The sequence below is a fragment of the Macaca fascicularis genome, chromosome 10 (genome assembly GCF_037993035.2).
Source record: "Macaca fascicularis isolate 582-1 chromosome 10, T2T-MFA8v1.1".
NCBI classification, from domain to species: domain Eukaryota; kingdom Metazoa; phylum Chordata; class Mammalia; order Primates; family Cercopithecidae; genus Macaca; species Macaca fascicularis.
This window is the reverse complement of record NC_088384.1, coordinates 33,394,292-33,414,443: the sequence shown is the minus strand read 5'-3', so window position 1 is coordinate 33,414,443 and position 20,152 is coordinate 33,394,292. Positions and strand designations below refer to the sequence as shown.

The window sequence follows — 20,152 nt, the reverse complement described above, 5'->3', positions numbered from 1 at the left end:
TGCTCCTTTGTCTTGTGTTAGAATTTTTTTTTAATTTTTAATTTTTTTTTTTGAGACAATCTCACTCTGTTGCCCAGACTGGAGTGCAGTGACACAATCTCGGCTCACTACAAACTCTGTCTCTCTGGTTCAAGCGATTCTACTGCATCAGCCTCCCGAATATCTGAGATTACAAGCGTGCGCCACCACGGGTGGCTAATTTTTGTATTTTTAGGAGACAGAATTTTGCCATGTTGGCCAGGCTGGTCTCGAACTCCTGACCTCAAGTGATCTGCCTCCCTTGGCCTCCCAAAGCCCTGGGATTATAGGTGTCAGCCACCACACCCAGCCAGAATTAAAATTAATTCACCAGGCTGGGCTCAGTGACTCATGCCTGTAATCCCAGCACTTTGGGAGGCCAAGGCGGGTGGATCACAACACGAGGTCAGGAGATTGAGACCATCCTGACTAACAGAGTGAAACCCCATCTCTACTGAAAATACAAAAAAATTAGCCGGGCATGGTGGCACGCGCCTGTAGTCCCGGCTACTCGGGAGGCTGAGGCAGGAAATGGTGTGAACCTGGGAGGTGGAGCTTGCAGTGAGCCGAGATCATGCAACTGCACCCCAGCCTGGGGGACAGAGTGAGACTCCGTCTCAAAAAAAAAAAAAAAAAAAGTTAATTCACCTGAGATGGATGGGGGTGACAGAGGCTGCCCTTCACCAGGTAATGGGAAGAAGATGACAGACCTCAACTGCTGCCCTCAAATGGGGAAAAAAAAAATGTAAAAAATCCCGAGGGTATAGTGAAAATACCACCAACAGGAGTCAAAGTAACAGAGGAGTGGTGGGAAAGGAAGTTGCCAGCTGGAAAGGTGAGCAGAGAAGCAGGGCCTTCCTGATGGGAAAGAAACACACCTTTGTGTGTTCAGCTGGGGTTAGGGGGAGGTAGAAGAGTGTGGAGCAGGCCAGGGACATACTAGTCAATAAAGATGCCGTGGTCCTCGAGGATGTGAGGCCTGGCAGGGGCAGCGGACTCTATCTCAAGTGCGTAGTCTAGAATGGTGAATGTATTAGTCTGCTCAGGCTGCCATTACAAAGTACCATAGACTGGGTGGCTTAAACAACAGAAATTTATTTTCTCACAATTCTGGGGGCTAGAACTCCTAAGATCAAGGTACCAGCAGGCTTGTTTTCTGAGCCTTTCTCCTTAGCTTGCAGATGGCCACCTTTTCCCTCACATGGTTGTCCCATAGTCTGTGTCCTAATTTTTTATAGACACTAGTTATACTGGAATAGGGCCCACCTAATGACCTCATTATAACTTAATTATCTCCTTAACAATGCTACGTCCAAATACCTCCAAATACAGTCACATTCTGAGGTATGGGGTTGGGGGGAGTGGGAGGGTCGTATGGGTAGGACTTCAACATAGGAACTGTAGGGGACACAATTCAGCCTGTCACAGTACAGGCCCAGTGTATGAATAGAGCCATTTTCCCCAGTGGCTTGGATCACAACCTCAGAAAGGATTTTTTTTTTAACCACCTTACTGCAGGTAAACCAGGGAAACATTTCATTGGAATAAGAAGTTAGGTTGTCTTCCTGCGTGTGGTTCACTTTTTTCCCTTTTTTAAAAATTGTGGTGGCCAGGCACCGTGGCTCATGCCTATAATCCTAGCACTTTGGGAGGCCTAGGCGCGTGGATCATCTGACGTCAGGAGTTCGAGACCAGCCTGATCAACATGGTGAAACCCCATCTCTACTAAAAATACAAAATTAGCCAGGTGTGGTGGCACATGCCTGTAATCCTAGCTACTCGGGAGGCTGAGGAAGGAGAATCGCTTGAATCCGGGAGGTGGAGGTTGTAGTAGCCGAGATCGCACCACTGCACTCCAGCCTGGGCAAGAAGAGCGAAACTCCCATTCAAAAAAAAAAAAAAAATTGTGGTAAGACACACATAAACTTTACTATCTTCATCATTTCTAACTGTATGGCTCAGTGGTATTGAGGACATTCATACCATCGGACAACATCACCACCATCCGTCCATCTCCAGAACTCTTCATTGCAAAACTGAACTCTACCCATTAAACTGTAATTCCCTGTTCCCCTCCTCCCCCAACCCCTGGCAACCACCATTCTACCTTTTCTGTGATTTTTTTTTTTTTTTTTTTTTTTTTTTTTTTTTGAGACGGAGTCTCGCTCTGTCGCCCAGGCTGGAGTGCAGTGGCCAGATCTCGGCTCACTGCAAGCTCCGCCTCCCGGGTTCACGCCATTCTCCTGCCTCAGCCTCCCGAGTAGCTGGGACTACAGGCACCCGCCACCTCGCCCACCTCGCCCGGCTAGTTTTTTGTATTTTTTAGTAGAGACGGGGTTTCACCATGTTAGCCAGGATGGTGTCGATCTCCTGACCTCGTGATCTGCCCGTCTCGGCCTCCCAAAGTGCTGGGATTACAGGCTTGAGCCACTGCGCCCGGCCCTTTTTCTGTGATTTTAACTATTCTTAAGTACCTCACAGAATTGGAATCATAGTGTTTGTCTTTTTGTAACTGGCTGATTTCACTGAGCATAATCCTCAAGGTTCATCCATGTTATAGCATGTATCAAATGTTTTTTTCATGGCTGAATTAATGTTCCATTATATGTATGCCACATTTTCCTTATCCATCTTTTGATGGACGCTTGGGTTACCTTCACGTTTTACTATTGTGAATAATGCTGCTATGAACACGGGAGTACAAATATCTCTTCAAGATTGTGCTTGTTTTTAGATGTACACCCAGAAGTGGAACTGCTGGATCATATGAGGACTCTATTTTTAATTTTTTTAGGAAGTACCATACTGCTTTCCATGGCTGCTGTAACATTATATTTTCCCAGTAATGCACAAGGATTCCAACTTTTTTTTTTTTTGGAGTCGGAGTCTGACTGTCGCCCAGGCTGGAGTGCAGTGGCATGATCTTGGCTCACTGCAATCACCACCTCCTGGGTTCAAGCGATTTTCCTGCCTCAGCCTGCCAAGCTGGGACTACAGGCGTGTGCTACCGTGCCCAGCTAATTTTTTTTTTTTGCATTTTTAGTAAAGATGGGGTTTTGCCATGTTGACCAGGCTGATCTCGAACTCCTCACCTCAGGTGATCCGCCCGCCTTGGCCTCCCGAAGTGCTGAGATTACTTATGTGAGCTACCGCACCCAGCCAAGGTTCCGATTTTTCTACATCCTTACCACACTTTTTTTTTTTTTTAATAGTAGCCATCCTAATGGGTGTGAGGTGGTATCTCACTGTGGTTTTGACTTGTATTTCCCTAATGGTCAGTGATGCTGAGCATCTTTTTATGTGCTTTTTGGCCATTGGTATGTCTATTCAAGTCCTTGCCTTTTTTTTTTTTTTGTAACAGTCTCACTCTGTTACCCTGGCTGGAGTACAGTGGCGTAATCTTGGCTCACTGCAACCTCCGCCTCCCGATTCAAACAGTTTAGCCTCAGTCTCCCAGGTAGCTGGGATTACAGGTGCATGCCACCACACCTGGCTAATTTTTATATTTTTAGTAGAGACGTGGTTTCACCATGTTGGCCAGGCTGGTCTTGAACTCCTAACCTCAGGTGATGCGCCTGCCTCAGCCTCCCAAAGTGCTGGGATTACAGGCTTAAGCCACAGTGCCCGGCCCCTTGCCCATTTTTGAACTTTTTTTCTCATTGAGTTTTAGGAGTTCTCTATAGTTCTATTAATCTCTTGTCAGATATATGATTTGCAAATATTTTCTCCCATTCTGTGGATTGCCTTTTTATTCTGTCGTTAAGTGTCTTTTTTTTTTTTTTTTTTTTAAAGAGATAGGGTCTTGCTCTGTCACCCAGGCTAGAGTGCAGTAGTGCAATCATAGCTCACCGTAACCTCAAACTCCTGGGCTCAAGCAATTCTCCTACCTCAGCCTCCTGAGTAGCTAGGACTACAGACAGGCACCACCATGCTCAGCTACCTTTTTAAAAAAAAAAACTTGTAGAGATGGGGTCTTGCTATGTTGTCCAAACTGGTCTTGAACTCCTGGCCTCCAGCAATCCTCTTGTGTCAGCCTCCCGAAATGCTGGGATTACAGACATGATCCACAGTGCCTGGCCTGATAGTGTGGTTTTAAAAAAAATTTTTCTAGAAAGAATGGAGGCAGGGTTTTACTATGTTGCCTAGGCTGGTCTTGAACTCCTGGGCTCAAGTGATCCTTCCACCTCGGCCTCCAAAAGTGCTGGGACTACAGGAGTGAACCACCATGCTTGGCCAATAGTGTCTTTTGATGTGAAATTGAATGCCTTTAATTTTCATGAAGTCCAATTTGTTTATTTTTTTCTTTTTAATGTTGATGACTTTGGTGTCACATCCAAGAAACTACTATCAAATCCAACGTTGTGAAGATATTCTCTATGTTTAATTTTAAGCTCTTATAATTTAGGTCAATTTTGAGTTAACTTTTGTATATGATGTTTGGTAAGGGTCCAACTTCACTCTTGGATATCCAGTTTCCAGGCATCAACCATTTGTTGAAAAGACTGTCCTTTCCATAGCCTGGGCGATCCTCTCACCTCAGCCTTCCAAGTAGCTGGGACTACTGCTTTTTTCAAACAAAAAAACTTTGTTTTAAAAACTCTTTATCAGTCCTGGATAAAAATGTTGCCTAAGGATTCTAAGTCCTTTGGCCCCACCTGAGACAAATGCTTAATGGAACCACGTTTCACGACTTCTACTGCTGCCTCTGAGGTCCAAGTCATAGTCAGTTTTTGCCTGTTCTATTGCAGTGGCCAACTGATCTAGCCACCCCACCCCTTCTCTGCACAGCAGCCAGAGGTCTCTAGAACCAGGTCAGGTCAGGTCTTTGGCTACCTGCCACCCCGAGAGTCTCATCCCCTGATTCCTGATTACAGCTCACAGCACCCCCTCCTATCAATACATGGTGTCAGGTCCCTCTGCCTTTGTGGGTCCCTTTCTCTGCCTGACAGGAGCTGAGCCTCTTCATCCAGGTCTGGGCTCAGACACTGAGGCCTCCCCCACCTCCCCACCCAAGGTAAGTGTCCAGCACAGGTGCTTGATAGCAGTGCTTTTAAAAACACTAGGTTTCATCCGTTAGGTTGTACAATCAGTTCAGTAGGTCATGGCCGATAGTTTGTTTTCAACTTTTTATTTTGAAGTAATTATAGATTCACAGGAGGTTGCATAGGAGGTTGTCTAGGGAGGTGCTGCGTACCCTTGCCCCAGCCACCCCCAATGTTAACATCAGGAGCCAAAAACTGACATTGGTACAGTCTACAGAACATACTCGGTTTCCCAGTTATATCTGTACTCCTTTGTGTACCTAACTCTACACAATTTTGACTTCATGTATAGCCCTGTGTAACCATCAGTCAGGCTGACAGATGGTTTTCAACACCACAGGACTCCCTTATGTGAACCACCCCCCCACCATCCCTAACCTAACCCCTGGTAACCTTTAATCTGTTTTCCATCTCTGTAATTACATTATTTCATCAATGTTACATAAATGGAATCCTGCTACATGTATGTTTTCAAGATTGGCTGGTTTTGCTCCGAAGAATTTCCTTGAGTTTCATCTGAGTTGCTGTGTGTACAGCAGTTACTGAAAATGGCACTGTATCACATACAGTACGGATACATATTATTTTATATTTCAATAGTAATATGCTATATATAACAGTCTATGCCAAATAATGACGTAAAATACTTATTATTAATATGGGGTTTTATCCAAAACACTTATTTTTAAAATATTTATTTATTTAGCCGGGTGCGGTGGCTCAAGCCTGTAATCCCAGCACTTTGGGAGGCTGAGACGGGCGGATCACGAGGTCAGGAGATCGAGACCATCCTGGCTAACACGGTGAAACCCTGTCTCTACTAAAAAAATACAAAAAAAAACTAGCCGGGCGAGGTGGCGGGCGCCTGTAGTCCCACCTACTCGGGAGGCTGAGGCAGGAGAATGGCGTAAACCCGGGAGGCGGAGGCTGTAGTGAGCTGAGGTCCGGCCACTGAACTCCAGCCTGGGCGACAGAGCGAGACTCCGTCTCAAAAAAAAAAAAAAAAAAAAAAGGATTTATTTATTTAGAGACGGGGTCTTGCTCTGTCGCCCAGGCTGGAGTGCAGTGGCACAGTCATAGCTGACTGCAACCTCAAACTCCTATCCCCAAGTGATCCTTCTGCCTCAGCCTCCCAAGTAGCTGAGATTACAGGTGTGAGCCACCATGCCTAGCACCTGTCCATAAAGTGTGAAATATATTGCTCTTATTGCAGTATTTGTTTTCTTCATAACACCACCATAAAAGAAAATTATCCAAACTGCTTCAGAAATTACCACCATTTTATTTTTATTTATTTTGAGACAGGATATCACTCTGTTGCCCAGGCTGAAGTACACTGGCAAAATCATGGCTCACTGCAGCCTCAAACTCCTGGGCTCAAATGATCCTCCTATCTCAGACTCCCAAGTAGCTGGAACTACAAATACGTGCCACCATGCATGGCTCGTTTATTTTTTGTAGAGATAGAGTCTTGTTATGTTGCCCAGGCTGGTCTCAAACTCCTGGGCTCAAGCGATCCTCCCACCTCAGCCTCCCAAAGTGCTGGGGTAACAGCCGTAAGCCACCACATCCAGCCACCATTTTAAATCCCTATTTATTGATGTTTAATGTCTGTCTTTTCCCCAAACTACAACAGAAACTCTTTGAAGACAACTTGTCTGTTTCGAAACTGTGGTCTTGTAAGCCCCAAACCCTGTCCAACATGTGGACACTCAGATGTTGTGAAGGAATTGCCATAGCAACAAATGCAGGAACATCCTGTCCAGAGAGATTATCTGCTGATGTGGAACTTGAGTAGTGAAGGAGGAGGCAAAATATGACAGTCGCACTACAGAGGCAGGACTCAATGCTTCCTAACCGAGCATGCAGTCGCACACTGCATACCTTGCTAAACAAGCAGGTGGCAGGGAGCATGGCTGCACTGAGGGAAGGCCCCTCATGGACTGGGGTGCTGGCTGGCATGCCCTGGCTTTTGCTGCACTCTCCAGCTCTGCCCCATGAACCTGAAGGCAGCTGCTGCAATCCCAGGCATCACATGCAGACTGCCAATTCATTTTATTATTTTATTTTTGAGACGGAGTCTTACTCTGTTGCCTAGGCTGGAGTGCAGTGGCACGATCTCAGCTCACTGCAACCTCTGCCTCTGGGGTTCAAGCGATTCTCGTGTCTTAGCTTCCTGAGTAGCTGGGATCACAGGCGCATGCCACCATGCCCAGCTAAGTTTTGTATTTTTAATAGAGATGGAGTTTCACCATGTTGGCCAGGTTGGTTTCGAACTTCTGACCTCAAGTGATCCACCCGCCTCGGCCTCCCAAAGTGCTGGGATTACAGCAGACTGCAAATTCAGATGCCCCTTCCCTGTGTTTAAGAGTAAGAAAAACCTTGTAGATCTCTAGCAGTCTTCTTCTTTTCCCTCACTGGGTGGAAATGCTCATTAATCCAGCCACAGCCATGCTGAAGGCACCTTGGTTGCCTTAGACACATCAATACTCCCCTGATGATGGGGGAACGCTGGCTCCGTTGTAGATGCTCCTGCTCTTGGGATCCTGTGAACACAGCCCCCACCCCCACCGTTCACAGACACAGACAGGGGCTCTTAGGGAGCACAGGAGAAAACACTCAAGCAGGGAAATACTGTTCTTTAATGGACACCCTTCTGAAGTGATGGATTGTTCTACCCCAAAGAACAAATTTAAAGATATTCAACTTGCTGCCTATGTCCAGGAAGAGAGCAGGGAGGGTGCTGGGCACAGACCCAGCCTAGCCCTCAGCATCACATAACAGGGCCACCACAGGATGAGAAACCATTCTATTAGTAATAAAGAGACTGCTTCGAGAAATAGTGTTTTTGGTGGTTCATACATTTTAAAACACCTACAAGAGAATAAGCATACAAGTTTCTAACACTGTCCAGACAACACTGTTATATATAAAATCTAACAAATGTAAACTTAATTTTCAGCTTCTATTTGAAATCAGATGAAATGGCTTTTGATACATTAACCACCAGGGGAAATTTTTTTGAGGGAAGGAGTCCTTAATTCCACATGTCTTGGACTTGGATTTCTTAAGGTGAGTCCACAAACCCTCTTTATGCAACGTTGTGTGTTCTGTAGCTGTGTGCATTTCTTAAAAACTAGAGTCTCCAGGGGCCGACCTGGGAGCCTAACAAGTGAAGCCTGCTGGTGCAGAGGGGCCAGCAAGCCCTGCCTGCTCGGCACACCTGCCTGCATGTGCAGTGGAACTGAGTGGAGCAGAGTGTGAGTACTCACAATGTTCACCAAACCTGAGACATAGCAGGCAGTTTCCCAAGGACTAGGAAAGACATTCACAGTGGCGCAACTGTTTAGCTACCTCATTATGACCCACCTGTGTGTCCATACAGGTCAGGGCTACCCTTCAGTTCACCTGAGAAGCCTAGACCTCAGGACCGCCATCTCCTATGCTACTGTGCCCAGCCTGACCTGGCTGCTCACAGGTACCTGGCCATAATGCTTGGCCTCCTGGAAGCTCTGAAGCGGTGCAATTGTCCTGCAGAACATCACAGCGTCAGGGTACCCTGCAGGCTGGTGAGGGGTGGGCAAGTAGGACCAGCAATGTCCTGCTCCACGTTCCAAACCCAGCAAGAGCTCACAGGGACCCACTAGACTGTGTAGGCTGTCACAGTCCCCAGGGTTGTGCAACAGCAACTTGAAACAGACCAAGGAAGCTGCACAGGCCAATGGCAGGGGTGCTTGTCACTCGTCCTTCTCCTGCGGCAGAGGGAGATGCCAGTCTGGAGGGGGGCTCTGCCTCGGGGCCCACACCAGGATGTGCTTCCGTGCAGCCTGGACTCGTGCCCGCTCGCTCTCACAGAGGGAATGCTGTGCAAATAAGACTCTAGTCACTCCCCAGGCTCTGAGCACCCTCAAGACCCCTGTACCTCCCCCCAAAACACAGATGGACAGGAAGGGGCCTATGGTGCACACCACTGTGCAGCACAGCTGCATCCACCTTGGCGAGTATTCCATATTAGCGCACAGAGATTGAGATCATTTTGTTCTCACAAACTACTGTGAAAAACTACTGAATAGGTCCTAATAATTTGAGGAATTTTAAAATATCTTCTCCTGGACCTCAGGGCTCAATGGCTCTGGCTGACCTTGTGAGTCTGGGGCATATTCACCTGCTGAGAGTGAGCCTGGGGGTGGAGTGGAGAGGAGAGAAGAGTCTGAGACAGCAGCTGTGGGGAGCTGCAGGGAGGAGTGTGGTAGGGAAGAAGGGAGGAAGACAGGGAAGAAATACATGCCCAGGGTATCCTGGAAGGGTGGGAAGAGTCCAGAGGACAGACCACCTGCCTGAGTGGTGCCACAAGTGCCATTCAACCCATCAGCTTCTTCTAGCTACTGTATCCCAATACAGACACGGGTCAGTGTATCACAACACGGGAGACCTTCGCTGTGGGCCCTTGGTAAGTATCAGGTGCTATGTGAGCCTCTTTACACAGATCATTTAATCTGTCTACGTCTGTCTTTGTTCAAGCTCTGTTGCCTCAAATAAAATATTTTGATCATGTTTAAAAAGCTATCAGAAATGTAGCACAGACTATTAAATATTCCCAAATGTCCATTCCCAATGTGGCAGTTAACAGCTTCCCTGATACCGTTTTTTGGTCCAAATTTTAGAGCTAACATGTTTCCCTAATGATGAGATAATCTTCTGCTGGCTAGTCTACTTCCTGCTTTTTTTTTCACTAAACAATACACTGTAGGCACTTTCCCACACCCAGGTAGATGACTGACTATTCCTTTCAAAGGCTATCCGGTATTTCACTTTGTGGAAAAAGCTAATTGGTCAAATGTCTATTAGTGAAATTTAGGTTGTTTTCAGCTTTTGCAGTATCAAAAACATAATTAGCATTCCGAACTTTTAACTGTACACTCTTATCCAATTACTTCCCTAGGATAAAGTTCCAGAAGTAAAACTTAAAGTCAAAAGGTATGCATCTGACATTTACATAATCAGAACACCCGACACCCCCACCAACACTGTACAACTACCCAGAATTCTTCAAACCCCCATCAACACTTAACGACTTTCTGCTGGGCAAAACCTGCTGTTACTGTCATTTAGACTTATATACCTGACACCTGGCCATTTGGTTTTTTTCTTTTTTGTTTGTGAGATGGAGTCTTACTGTACTGTTGGCCCAGGCTGAAGTGCAGTGACACGATCAACTCATTGCAACTTCTACCTCCCAGGTTTAAGCAATTCTCCTGTCTCAGCCTCCCGAGTAGCTGGGATTACAGGTGTGTGCCACCATCCGTGGCTAATTTTCATATTTTTAGTAGAGATCGAGTTTTGCCATGTTGCCAGGCTGGTCTCGAACTCCTGACCTCAGGTGATCTGCCCACCTTGGCCTCCCAAAGTGCTAGGATTACAGGCGTGAGCCAACCACGCCCAGGCTTTTTTTTTTTCTTTTTTATTATTTTTATAAAGATGGAGTCTTACCACGTTGCCCATGGCTGGTCTCAAGCTCCTGGGCTCAAGCGATCCCCTTGCCTTGGCCTCCCAAAGTGCTGAGATTACAGGTGCCCACCACCATGCCCACCTGGCTTTCTTTTTTAATGAATTGCTTCTTTGTGTCCTTTGGCCATTTTTCCATTCTGAAATAATCCCTATATTTCTTATTGATATATAAGAGCTCTTTATACACACACGCGCAGATATACATACATTAAAATTATCAATCTCTTGCTATACAGGCTGTCAGCTTTCTTACTTTTTTTGAGTTTCACATATTATGGAATAGTCATAATTTTCTTTTATACAGCAGTCTGGTTTCCACATCAGTTCATGTCTTTCAGATCACTGTATACACTTAACAATGTTGAAGTGTTGATCAGTCCCATTGATTCTCATTCCTTGGCACTCCCCATGAGCCTTGCACCTTTCGGCTGGCTTCTCTCCATCTCCTCTCTCACAAGGGGTCCACCGTAGGACTGTATATTCTAGACTACAGTGTGGGTGCCAGGAGGGCAGAGCCTCTTCTTATCACTCGTGCATCCCCAAGAGTACCCAATGTAGTACATATTTGCTGGATGAATAAACAACTAGAACCACCTCCTTACCGATCTCTCTGCTCCTGTAAAATACTCTCTACACCCTAGCAAACAGATTGAACTTTTTTCCTCTTTTTTTTTTTTTTTTCCTGAGACAGGTCTCCCTCTGTTGCCCAGGCTGGTGTGCAGTGGCGTGACCATAGCTCACTGCAGCTCTGAACTCCTGGGCTTAGGCGATCCTCCCACCTCACTCTCCCAAGTAGCTGGAACCACAGGTGCACGTCACCACACTTTGCTAACAGACTGATCTGTTAAAGATATAAATCGAATTATGCTTCCCAGCACACTTTAGACTAAACTCTGAACTCCGTATCAAGGCCCACCAGGTCCCTGGTATACCGCTTTCCAACCATCCACCTACCCTCTGCTTCAGGAACACAGGCCTTCTCTGTTTCTCAGCAGTGTCTACCGGGGCTGGATGAAGGCTGGCTCCTGGTCACCCAGGACTCAGCAACATCATATCCTGCGTAGGCCAGCTGATGACCCTAACATTGGACGGTTGCCCTCTTTGCTCTCTAAACCACTCTACACCCTCCTCGCTGGTCTCCTTAGTTGTCTTTCACGCCCCCTGAAAGTCCTGTTGATATGCTAATTTATACCAACTCTCAAAAGAAAGGAAGCGTGAGGAGGGTAGGGACCTTGACAGTTCTCGGCTAGGTCGCGGGGCCTGGGGCGTGAAGGGGTGGGGAAAGCTGGGCCCTGCAAGGCGCTCCGAAGCGCCGCCCCGCTCCCTCCCGGCGCACCTGGGCCTCGGCGCTCCGGCGCTTCTCCCAGTCGCGGCAGCTGGCCAGGTCGCGCCGCCACTGTTCGCAGGCCGGCCGCTCGCCGTGGACGTAGTAGTGGTGCAGGAAGTGCCTGGCGCTGCGGCAGAGCTTCCACTCGGCGCGGTAGGCCTCGCAGGGGCGCGGCGGCTGCGGCGAGAGGCGGCGCCTGAGTGGGGGCCGGCGGCCGCGCCCCACGCCCGGAGCCTGTCCCGTTCCCTCCCTCCGGAAGACCCTGGTGGTTCCCGGCTCCCGAGCACACTCACCTGCCAGCCGCTGCCGTCCGCCATGTCTGGGCGACCGGGGCGCCAAGCCAGCCCCTCAGTCCGCCAGCCAATGAAGAATGAAGAAAGCGGCACCTCGTGATCGACTGAAAGAATAACTAATAAGCACCGACACATTCAATTACAGTTTCGCCCCCATCTTAGAGAAGCTCGGACAAACAGGACGAGCAACCAATAGCAACCGAGGGCGGCTGCGGCGCGCGGAGGGCCAGGGTCGCAGGGTAAGTCCGGGACGAGGCCTGGCGCGGAGCCTACTCGGCCACCGCGAAGCCAGCGCCATTCACCCCGGGCCATGAGGGCATCCTGGGCCGCGCAGCTACCTTTTGCCAGTCGCCTCTAAAATCACACTGCTCTGGCCAGTTCTTTTTAGCAGCTTTATGAGATTTTCTCAAATCTCAACAATGCGGTTTATTTTCAAAAGTATGTACTGAGCATCAAGTTGGTGCAGCGAACCTCCCAGATCTGCAGCTCTGGCGGTCTTGTCTGAGCGTCCACTCAGGATGGAGGTGAACTCACAAAGTAACCAAGGTTGGTTGGGCATGACGTGTGGTGGATCTAGGGTTGGATGACCTGCCCAGGGAACGCAGGCTTGAAGTGGAGGCTGAGAAGGCAATCCGAGCACGGCCATAGGCCGGTCAAAGGCATGGAGGCGGTGTGTAGCACGGGTGAGTGGGGTAGGAGTGGCTTGGATGTCTGTAGCTCGATTCTAAGGGTGCGGGAGACATGTAACATTTACCTTATTTATTTTTCGAGACAGGGTCTTGCTGTGTCACCCAGGCTTACGTGCGACCTCGAACTCCAGGACTTTGAACAGCTGGGACCACAAGCATGCACCGCCTCACCAGGCTAATTTTTAGTTTTTTTTTTGTTTTTTTTTTTTTTTTTTTTTTTTTTTGGTAAAGATGTGGTCTTGCTAAGTTACTCAGGCTAGTTTGGCCTCAAGCGATCCTCTCACTTTGGCCTCCCAAAGTGCTAGGATTATAGGCTGAGCGACAACGCCTGGCTGCAACGTTTATAAAAAGGAGCAATGCACAAGAGGCAACAAAGGCAAGTAAAGGGGAAGCTGGTGGGCTTGCAGAAGTGCCCACTGGGACAGACTCCCTGGAGGTGGGTCAGAAAGCTGCAGTTTTACCACGGGTCCTGCTGTTGAGGCAGCTGGCTCAAGGACCAAGCCCAAAGAAGACACTGGGAGGAAGGCTGCAGGCCAGGGTGCAGGAGTAACGACCAGAATCAGTGCTCCAACTGGCCCCACTAAAAGGCCCTGGAATGGAATCCATCCTGGTCCAGGCAGGGGAGTGTGCCTCCAGCAAAGGACCAGGCGTTTCACTGCATACACAGCAGGTGTTACTTAGTGAAGACAAAAACTCAGAGCCAGAGGTACTGCAACATTCTTGATTATGCATAAAGTGACAATTTGTTAGCTGATGTGATCCTGCAAATGAAAGCTGCTACCCACCAAGGAGGGTTTCTCCCTCTGCTAGTAAAACTGAGACTTTGTCAGTGGAGGGTCAGGTAAGTCCCCACAGTGCTCACGCCTTCCAAAACCACGCCTAGTTCCAGTGATGATGGTTTGTGCCACAGGCCAAGTACTGAACATCATGACACTCATAGACACTCTTCACTGAAGACATGTGGATAGACCCTGGGGCCACCATCCTCTCCTCTCTGGAGTGTTGGAGGGGCCCTGACCAGGGCAGGATCCCCATGCCTAGAAGCAGGGTCAGCCCTGGCTCATGGGGGACCCTGCTGGGCTTAGCCATTGCCACCTAGGAATCAGGCAGCCTTGTTTCTTCCTACTTTCTCCAGAAGAAGCCCCAGATGGGAAGTTTTCTAATGGTGAGATGGAACACGGGGCATCTGCCAACAGGACTTCCTTCAGTTCTGGTCAGAGGCCCAACCACCAGTCTGTGTTAGTACCTAATCAAACATTTAGATTTAGGCTTTAGTTATTGCCTGTTTTTACTTGAAATTCTTGGCTTAGAATTATTCCCAATGGGGCCAGGCACAGTGGCTCATGGGAACAAATTTAAAATAATCAGATTAGCATGTCAAAAGATCTCACGTTATAGAAAGTGAAGACCTAAGACCAAATAAATACTGATAAAAAATAAAGACAGGCCAGCAGAAGCTTGGATGATTTAATAAATTAAAATTAGGAGTGGGGGAGTAGGGAAGAAGGAAAGAGAGGAACATCTCTTTAGCATTTGTTCATTCCAACATTCACATTTGCTTCTCCATGGAGTTGTTTCACTATGAACAGGTTCACTAAGGAGCCAGTTATGTCCATATGAAATGAGAATAAAAGTGTAAACTCATTCAGATCAGGTTTTTCTGAGTGATGTTTTTGAAAAAAATATGGAAAATAAAAATAGAAACATTCTTTGTCAAATACTTAAATTGCAGCCACAGTAGTGGGACAGCCACTATTTATAGAACATACGTCTATTTAAACCCTTTTTTTAGGCCAAAGACTGACACCTATGCAACTGACCTAGGAAAAGAAAGGATAAATGAAAAAGAAAGAACACTTCATGTTAGACAATTTAGTCACCTCCATTGGTTTTGACAGAATTAGGGATACAGAATTGCTCCTGCTGAGGCAGTGGGAGCCCCCCTCAAGCTGAAAGCATGAAGAGGTGAGGCGGCAGGTGCCTACAGGCCCTCAGGGACAGCTCTTTGTCTTTCCCCAAATCAAGCATACAACTACAAAGTCCTGCTGCTCCACTTCAAGTAAAACTTGATAATTCTTAGGTAACTCTAAGCAAATCTTAAGTAACAGAGTATTCTGATGAGGCTCATCCCTGTCAGTGCCAGTAACTAAAAGCCAAGATGTTGCAATTTATTCTTTTATTATTTTCCAGTCAGCCAACAGTCCTCACTTAGGGCTTTCTTCCCTTCTTACGCAACGACTGTCCTTCTCCAGAGAAAGCGACGAATCTGCCTCCAGCTTCATCCTAGGTGTGAAGAGAAGATACTATTTTCAGAAACTCCCTGGAGATTTACAATAAATGCCTTACTCTATAGACTCACGTACCATCCATATTACTCATAAGAAATGTCTCAGGCTGGACACGATAGCTTACACCTGTAATCCCAGCACTTTGGAAGGTAAAGGTGGGAGGAACGCTTGAGCCCAGGAGTTCAAGACCAGCCTGGGCAACATAGACCCCATCTCTACCAAAAATAGCTTGGTGTGGTATGTGCCTATGGTCCTAGCTACTTGGGAGGCTGAGATGGGAGGATGGTTTGAGCCAAGGCCATAGTGAGCTATGATTGTGCCACTGCACTCCAGCCTGGATGGCAGAGCAACAGAGCAAGACCCTGCCTCAAAAAAAAAAAAAAAAAAAAAATCTCTAAGTTCATCACCCAAAAACTTCAGGTCACTTTTCTGTACATGCTTGAAGAACTGTTTTCCCACTTAATTCTGAAGTCTCATGCCAATAAACTTATCTAGTATACTCCCAAGGCTACAGAACTGAATTCTGTTAAAAAGAATTCCATTATGTAGAAGAGCCAGTTTTCTACCAGTGGACATTGCTGTGGTAAGCAGCTTAATGTATTTGTACACAGCTCTTGATATTTTTTTAGAGCTCAAAGTCCTGGGTCAAAGCGTGTACACATTTTTAATGCTTTTAACTTACAGAGAACAACCAGCCCTCAGAAACATTCTACTAAGCTATCCTTCCATCAGCAGAAAGAGGGATTGTTTTTTCCCAAGCCTTTGAAAACTGCACATATTTTGTTTCACATATTTTTATTGCTAGTCAGTCTGAGGCATTACCTCAACTTTTCCCTAGGAAGAAGAGGATTCTGGAATGTTCAACACAAATCCCTGCACCTGGCTCCCCACTAACTGTAGCATGTTATACCTGCAGTAGAACACCATTTAGTATTTATGTGGTAATATTCATGTAAATTTGAGTCACGGCTGCATTTAGTCTTCCTTTGCCACACAGCCTTCCATTTATCCTGGTGTCAATAGCTGCGTTTGGCTTTTTTCTCTATATATTCAATCACAGCCTGCATTGCATGGAGTTCATCTGTTCTGACAAAGCTGTGTCCTCCTGGGCCTTCACCCTGCCATACCTGGACTGGCCTTTCTCTAGGTACCGTACGTGTTAGTGAGGGCTCCTTATTTCCTGGATTCTATGACTTTATTTCTACCTTATTCCTTCATTTTAGTGAGGGACACCTTCTAGGAGCTTCCTGAGAAAAGATGCATAAGGATTATCTTCTTGTGAGTTCCTTTTTTCTACTCTCATATTTCATTGATAGTCTGGTTGGTATGTTAGTCTGCTAGGGCTGCCATATAAAATGCCAAAGACAGCGTGGCTCAAACAACAGAAATTTCTTGTTCATAGTTTTGGAGGCTAGAAGTGCAGGATCAAGGTGTCAGCAGGTTTGGTTTCCTCTGATGCCCTTTTCCTTGACTTGCAGATGGCTGCCTTCTTGCTGTGTCCTCACATGGCCCCTCCTATGTCCAAATTTCTTTTTTTTTTTTGGAGACGGGGTCTCACTTTGTTCCCCAGGCTGGAGTGCAGTGGCGCGATCTCGGCTTACTGCAAGCTCCGCCTCCCTGGTTCAAGCCATTCTCCTGCCTCAGCCTCCCAGGCTCCCGCCACCACACCCGGCTAATTTTTTGTATTTTTAGTAGAGACGGGGTTTCACCATGTTAGCTAGGATGGTCTCGATCTCCTGACCTTGTGATCCACCCGCCTCGGCCTCCCAAAGTGCTGGGATTACAGGCGTGAGCCACCACACCCAGCCCAAATTTCCTCTTCTTAAAACGACACCAGATTGAATTAGGGCCAACTCTAAGGTCTTATAACTTAATTGCTTCTTTAAATGGCCCTATCTGAGTTACTGGGGGTCAGGGCTTCAACACAGAAACACTGGAGGGACACAATCCAGCTCTTAAGAGTTGGTACAGAATTTTAGGTTGGAAAAAATTTCAGAATTTTGAGGATATTGCTCCACTATCTTCTAGTTTCCTCTGTGTCCTGCTAAGATGATGTCCCTTTTTTGGGAGACAGGGTCTTACTGTTACCCAGGCTGGAGTGCAGTGGTGTGATCTCAGTTCACAGCAGCAGCCTGCACCTCCCAGGCTCAAGTGATGCTCCCAACTCAGCCTCCAAGTAGCTGGGACTACAGGTGCGTGCCGCCATGCTGGGCTAATTTTAAAATTTTCTGTAGAGACAGGGTCTCCCTATATTGCCCAGGCTGGTCTCAAACGCCTGGGCTCAAATGATCTTCCCGCCTCAGCCTCCCAAAGTGTTGGGATTACAGGCGTGAGCCATGGCGCTTGGCTGATGATGTCCTTGATCCATGGTGATACCTCTGTTCTCTCTCCAGAAGCTTTAGGATCTTTCTTTGCCCCAAAGTGGGGCTATTTTGATTCATTTTGCTGGAACTCAGTGGACCCTTCAAATCTGTGAACTTGTGTCCATCTTTGGGGAAACTATTTCCCTGATGATTTCTGCTCCTTTGGTTTCTGTGGCTGTTCTTCCCACAAATCCTCTACTATTTAGATGTTGGACTGGGAAACTTTCTGACTCTGGCCTTCACTTCAGAGGTAACAGTCTAGAGTGCTACTGGAGTCGGGCCTCCAGCCTTCTGGGGTGGGGGAGGGAGGGTAATGCAGCTCTAACTGCTTAGTAACAGAGTTCTGTCATTAGTCCCTCATTTCTAGAGGTGCCTTTTGAGAATTCTACAGTCTACACACAATCTACACAGAACTGCTTCTAGGCTTTTTATGATCTGCTAAGGTACCCTGGGTTTTCAAAGCCTTGTAGTTGCCTCCTCTTCCACTGTCTTTCTTACCTCATGACCTTTAGCCACAGCCTTAGTGGGGCTGCAGGATGGAGTAGAGCTAAATGTGTCTTCAATCCCATCTTTAAACATATACTTCTTAAATACATATTTATGGTCAAACAGGCCTGCTGTGCCCACCGGCCTACCCCACCTTCTGTAAATTTGCAACAGTCAGGTCACAGTCAGCCTGGGGGATGTCCCATGCTGAGGTCTTAGGTCTGAGTCAGGCACTGGCTTTTAGTGAGAAAGTCAGCCTGTAGCTGGTGAAGCCTGGGTGGTGCCTGAAGGAGGGGCTGGAGGGTGAGGTCTGATTGGCCACTGTTTGCTCCTCTGGGCCTGAAAGGTCTCAATGCTGTTTCAACTTGAACATTGAGCCCAGAAGTGATTGTGAGTAGGACCAGGTGTGCAAACTTTACAGTGGTCTCTGTCCCCAACCACCCCAAGTGCTAGAGAGAGTTCGGTAATCAGGATGGGCCAGGGATGGGTCCTATGTAGCAGCTGGCCCTGAATGGGTGACTCAGTACATCTGCCCTTGGCCCTACTCCTGGATCCTCAAGGGTCCAATTCTTTGAGAAAAGGAACCAGGAAAGCGATGGGTCTGAAGTGCTGGTGTTCTAGAAATCCTCATCACACAGAGGTGACTGCGTTCCACTTGCTGCTGGGCCTGGCCCACTCCCACAAAGTGCCCATGTCTATAGGATGCTCAGCCCTTGCCTTCCTCTGTCCCACCACCACCCTGCTCAGCTGGAAGGTACTTCCTATATTTGAAGTTCAAGGTCTCTGTTGGAAGATGAAGCCCACCCAGGGCACACAGTTCTGTGATAACAGAGCCTGGAGTCAGCTCTAGAGCAAGACAGAGGTCCCGACCCCCATGCTGCAAGTCTTCTGTTTCACACACCTCACACCAGCACTACAGAAAAAAACAGGACACCAGGGAGCAGAGGGACCCCAGGAAAGGGAAAACATCACAGATACCCTGATGTGGTTTGGCTGTGTCCCCACCCAAATCTCATCTTGAATTCCCACGTGTTGTGGGAGGGACCCGGTGGGAAGGAACTGAGTTGGTGGAAGGTAACTGAGTCATGAGGGCGGGTCTTTTCCGTGCTGTTCTCGTGAGTGAATAAGTCTCATGAGATCTGATGGTTTTATAAGGAGGTGGTTCCCTGCGCCAGCTTTTTCTCCGCGTGCTACCATCCATGTAAGATGTGACTTGCTCCTCCTTGCCTTCTGCCGTGATTATGAGGCCTCCCCAGCCATGTGGAACTGTAAGTCCATTAAACCTCTTTCTTTTGTAAATTGCCCAGTCTCCGGTATGTCTTTACCAGCAGCTTGGAAACAGACTAATACACACCCCTACTCAGAATGCCAGGAACCTCAGTCATCACTAGCAAATAAATCTCCTCATTACCAACCAAGGAAATACACTCACCTCTTCAACCTTTTTGACAAGGGGACGTGAATTTCTGATGAAAGTTATCTTACCAAGTTTAAATTCATAATTGGGAATTCCTCTGTAAGAAGAGAGAGACAAGGAGAAATGTTATTTCCAGGAAAAAAGGACTAAAATTCATTTATGACAGTGAAGAGGAATGCAGAAAAGATGCTGCTGCACCCCACCTGGGCCCTTTGGTGCTTCCTGGCATCCTCCCAGGAGGGAAGCAGAAGGTAACTGGCTTCCTGGTTTAGTATCAGCATTGGGTATAGGGCCAGGGGCTTTAGGCTCTGTACCTGTCTATGGAGAGGGGTCATCTGAAGGATTGGGAAGCCCTCACTGTCACTGTCCTGAGCTTCACAGAACCCCCTGAGGTGGCTAGACTCTCACTCCAGTATTCTCCTGATTTCACACACACAACAGACAACTGACACACCTCAGCCCTGCCCCTGCCATCATGGCCACCAGAGGAAGGGTCTGCTGTGGGTCCCTGGACCCAGCAACAGAAGCACATCTGAGGTAGCTCCTCAGGGAACTTTCAGGAGAACTAAGATAATGTGACCTGATTAATAATTCAAAGTCACAAAACAGGAAAATAGGCAGATCACCAAATAGGGACCAGAAGGGTTTTGAATAAGAGACAGATCTGATCAGACGCACATCTTCGGAAAGCCACTGGGGGCAAGAAGACGCTGAATTGGAA

At 47.4% G+C, this 20,152-nt stretch overlaps 2 protein-coding genes and 1 long non-coding RNA gene across 7 annotated transcripts in view; 1 reads left to right on the top strand and 2 right to left on the bottom strand.

Annotated features, from left to right (window-relative positions):
- Positions 1–4,377: 4,377 nt before the first annotated feature.
- Positions 4,378–12,237, bottom strand: C10H22orf39 (chromosome 10 C22orf39 homolog). 3 transcript variants are annotated; one of them, XM_074004475.1, is made up of 3 exons: positions 12,189–12,237; positions 11,905–12,072; positions 4,378–4,579 (listed from the first exon to the last, which is right to left on the bottom strand). In XM_074004475.1, exons 1-3 carry the CDS (start codon positions 12,210–12,212, stop codon positions 4,577–4,579), a joined length of 195 nt encoding a protein of 64 aa, XP_073860576.1. In that variant the 5' UTR covers positions 12,213–12,237; the 3' UTR covers positions 4,378–4,576. The 3 variants fall into 3 exon arrangements, 2 of the variants coding, with proteins under 2 accessions (XP_073860576.1, XP_005568039.2); XM_005567982.5 differs by lacking the exon at positions 4,378–4,579 and adding an exon at positions 6,323–8,923; XR_006690097.3 differs by lacking the exon at positions 4,378–4,579 and adding an exon at positions 7,684–8,923 and having other exon boundaries at positions 11,523–12,072.
- Positions 12,238–12,329: 92 nt separating this feature from the next.
- LOC123567222 (uncharacterized) lies at positions 12,330–14,710 on the top strand. Of its 2 annotated transcripts, none has more exons than XR_012419013.1 (2): positions 12,330–12,871; positions 12,964–14,710. It is a non-coding gene; the product is annotated as an uncharacterized lncRNA (long non-coding RNA). The 2 variants fall into 2 exon arrangements; XR_006690098.3 differs by having other exon boundaries at positions 12,330–12,734; positions 12,964–14,525.
- The window catches only part of UFD1 (ubiquitin recognition factor in ER associated degradation 1), a 29,073-nt gene continuing 23,251 nt past the window's right edge, over positions 14,331–20,152 (bottom strand). For both annotated transcript variants that reach the window (XM_005567977.4, XM_005567978.4), the window contains exons 11-12: positions 19,447–19,528; positions 14,331–15,160 (exon numbers count right to left, since the gene is read on the bottom strand). In XM_005567977.4, coding sequence (XP_005568034.1) covers positions 15,086–15,160; positions 19,447–19,528 — 157 coding nt within the window. In that variant the 3' untranslated portion in view covers positions 14,331–15,085. The remainder of the gene's footprint in view (positions 15,161–19,446; positions 19,529–20,152) is intronic.

Coding starts and splice junctions, on each gene's coding strand:
- C10H22orf39 (XM_005567982.5), bottom strand. CDS start 12,212: ATGGCGGACGGCAGCGGCTGGCAG. Junction 12,073..12,188: donor CGGACGGCAGCGGCTGGCAG/GTGAGTGTGCTC, acceptor CTCTCGCCGCAG/CCGCCGCGCCCCTGCGAGGC. Junction 8,924..11,904: donor GCCGGAGCGCCGAGGCCCAG/GTGCGCCGGGAG, acceptor TTATTTGCACAG/CATTCCCTCTGTGAGAGCGA.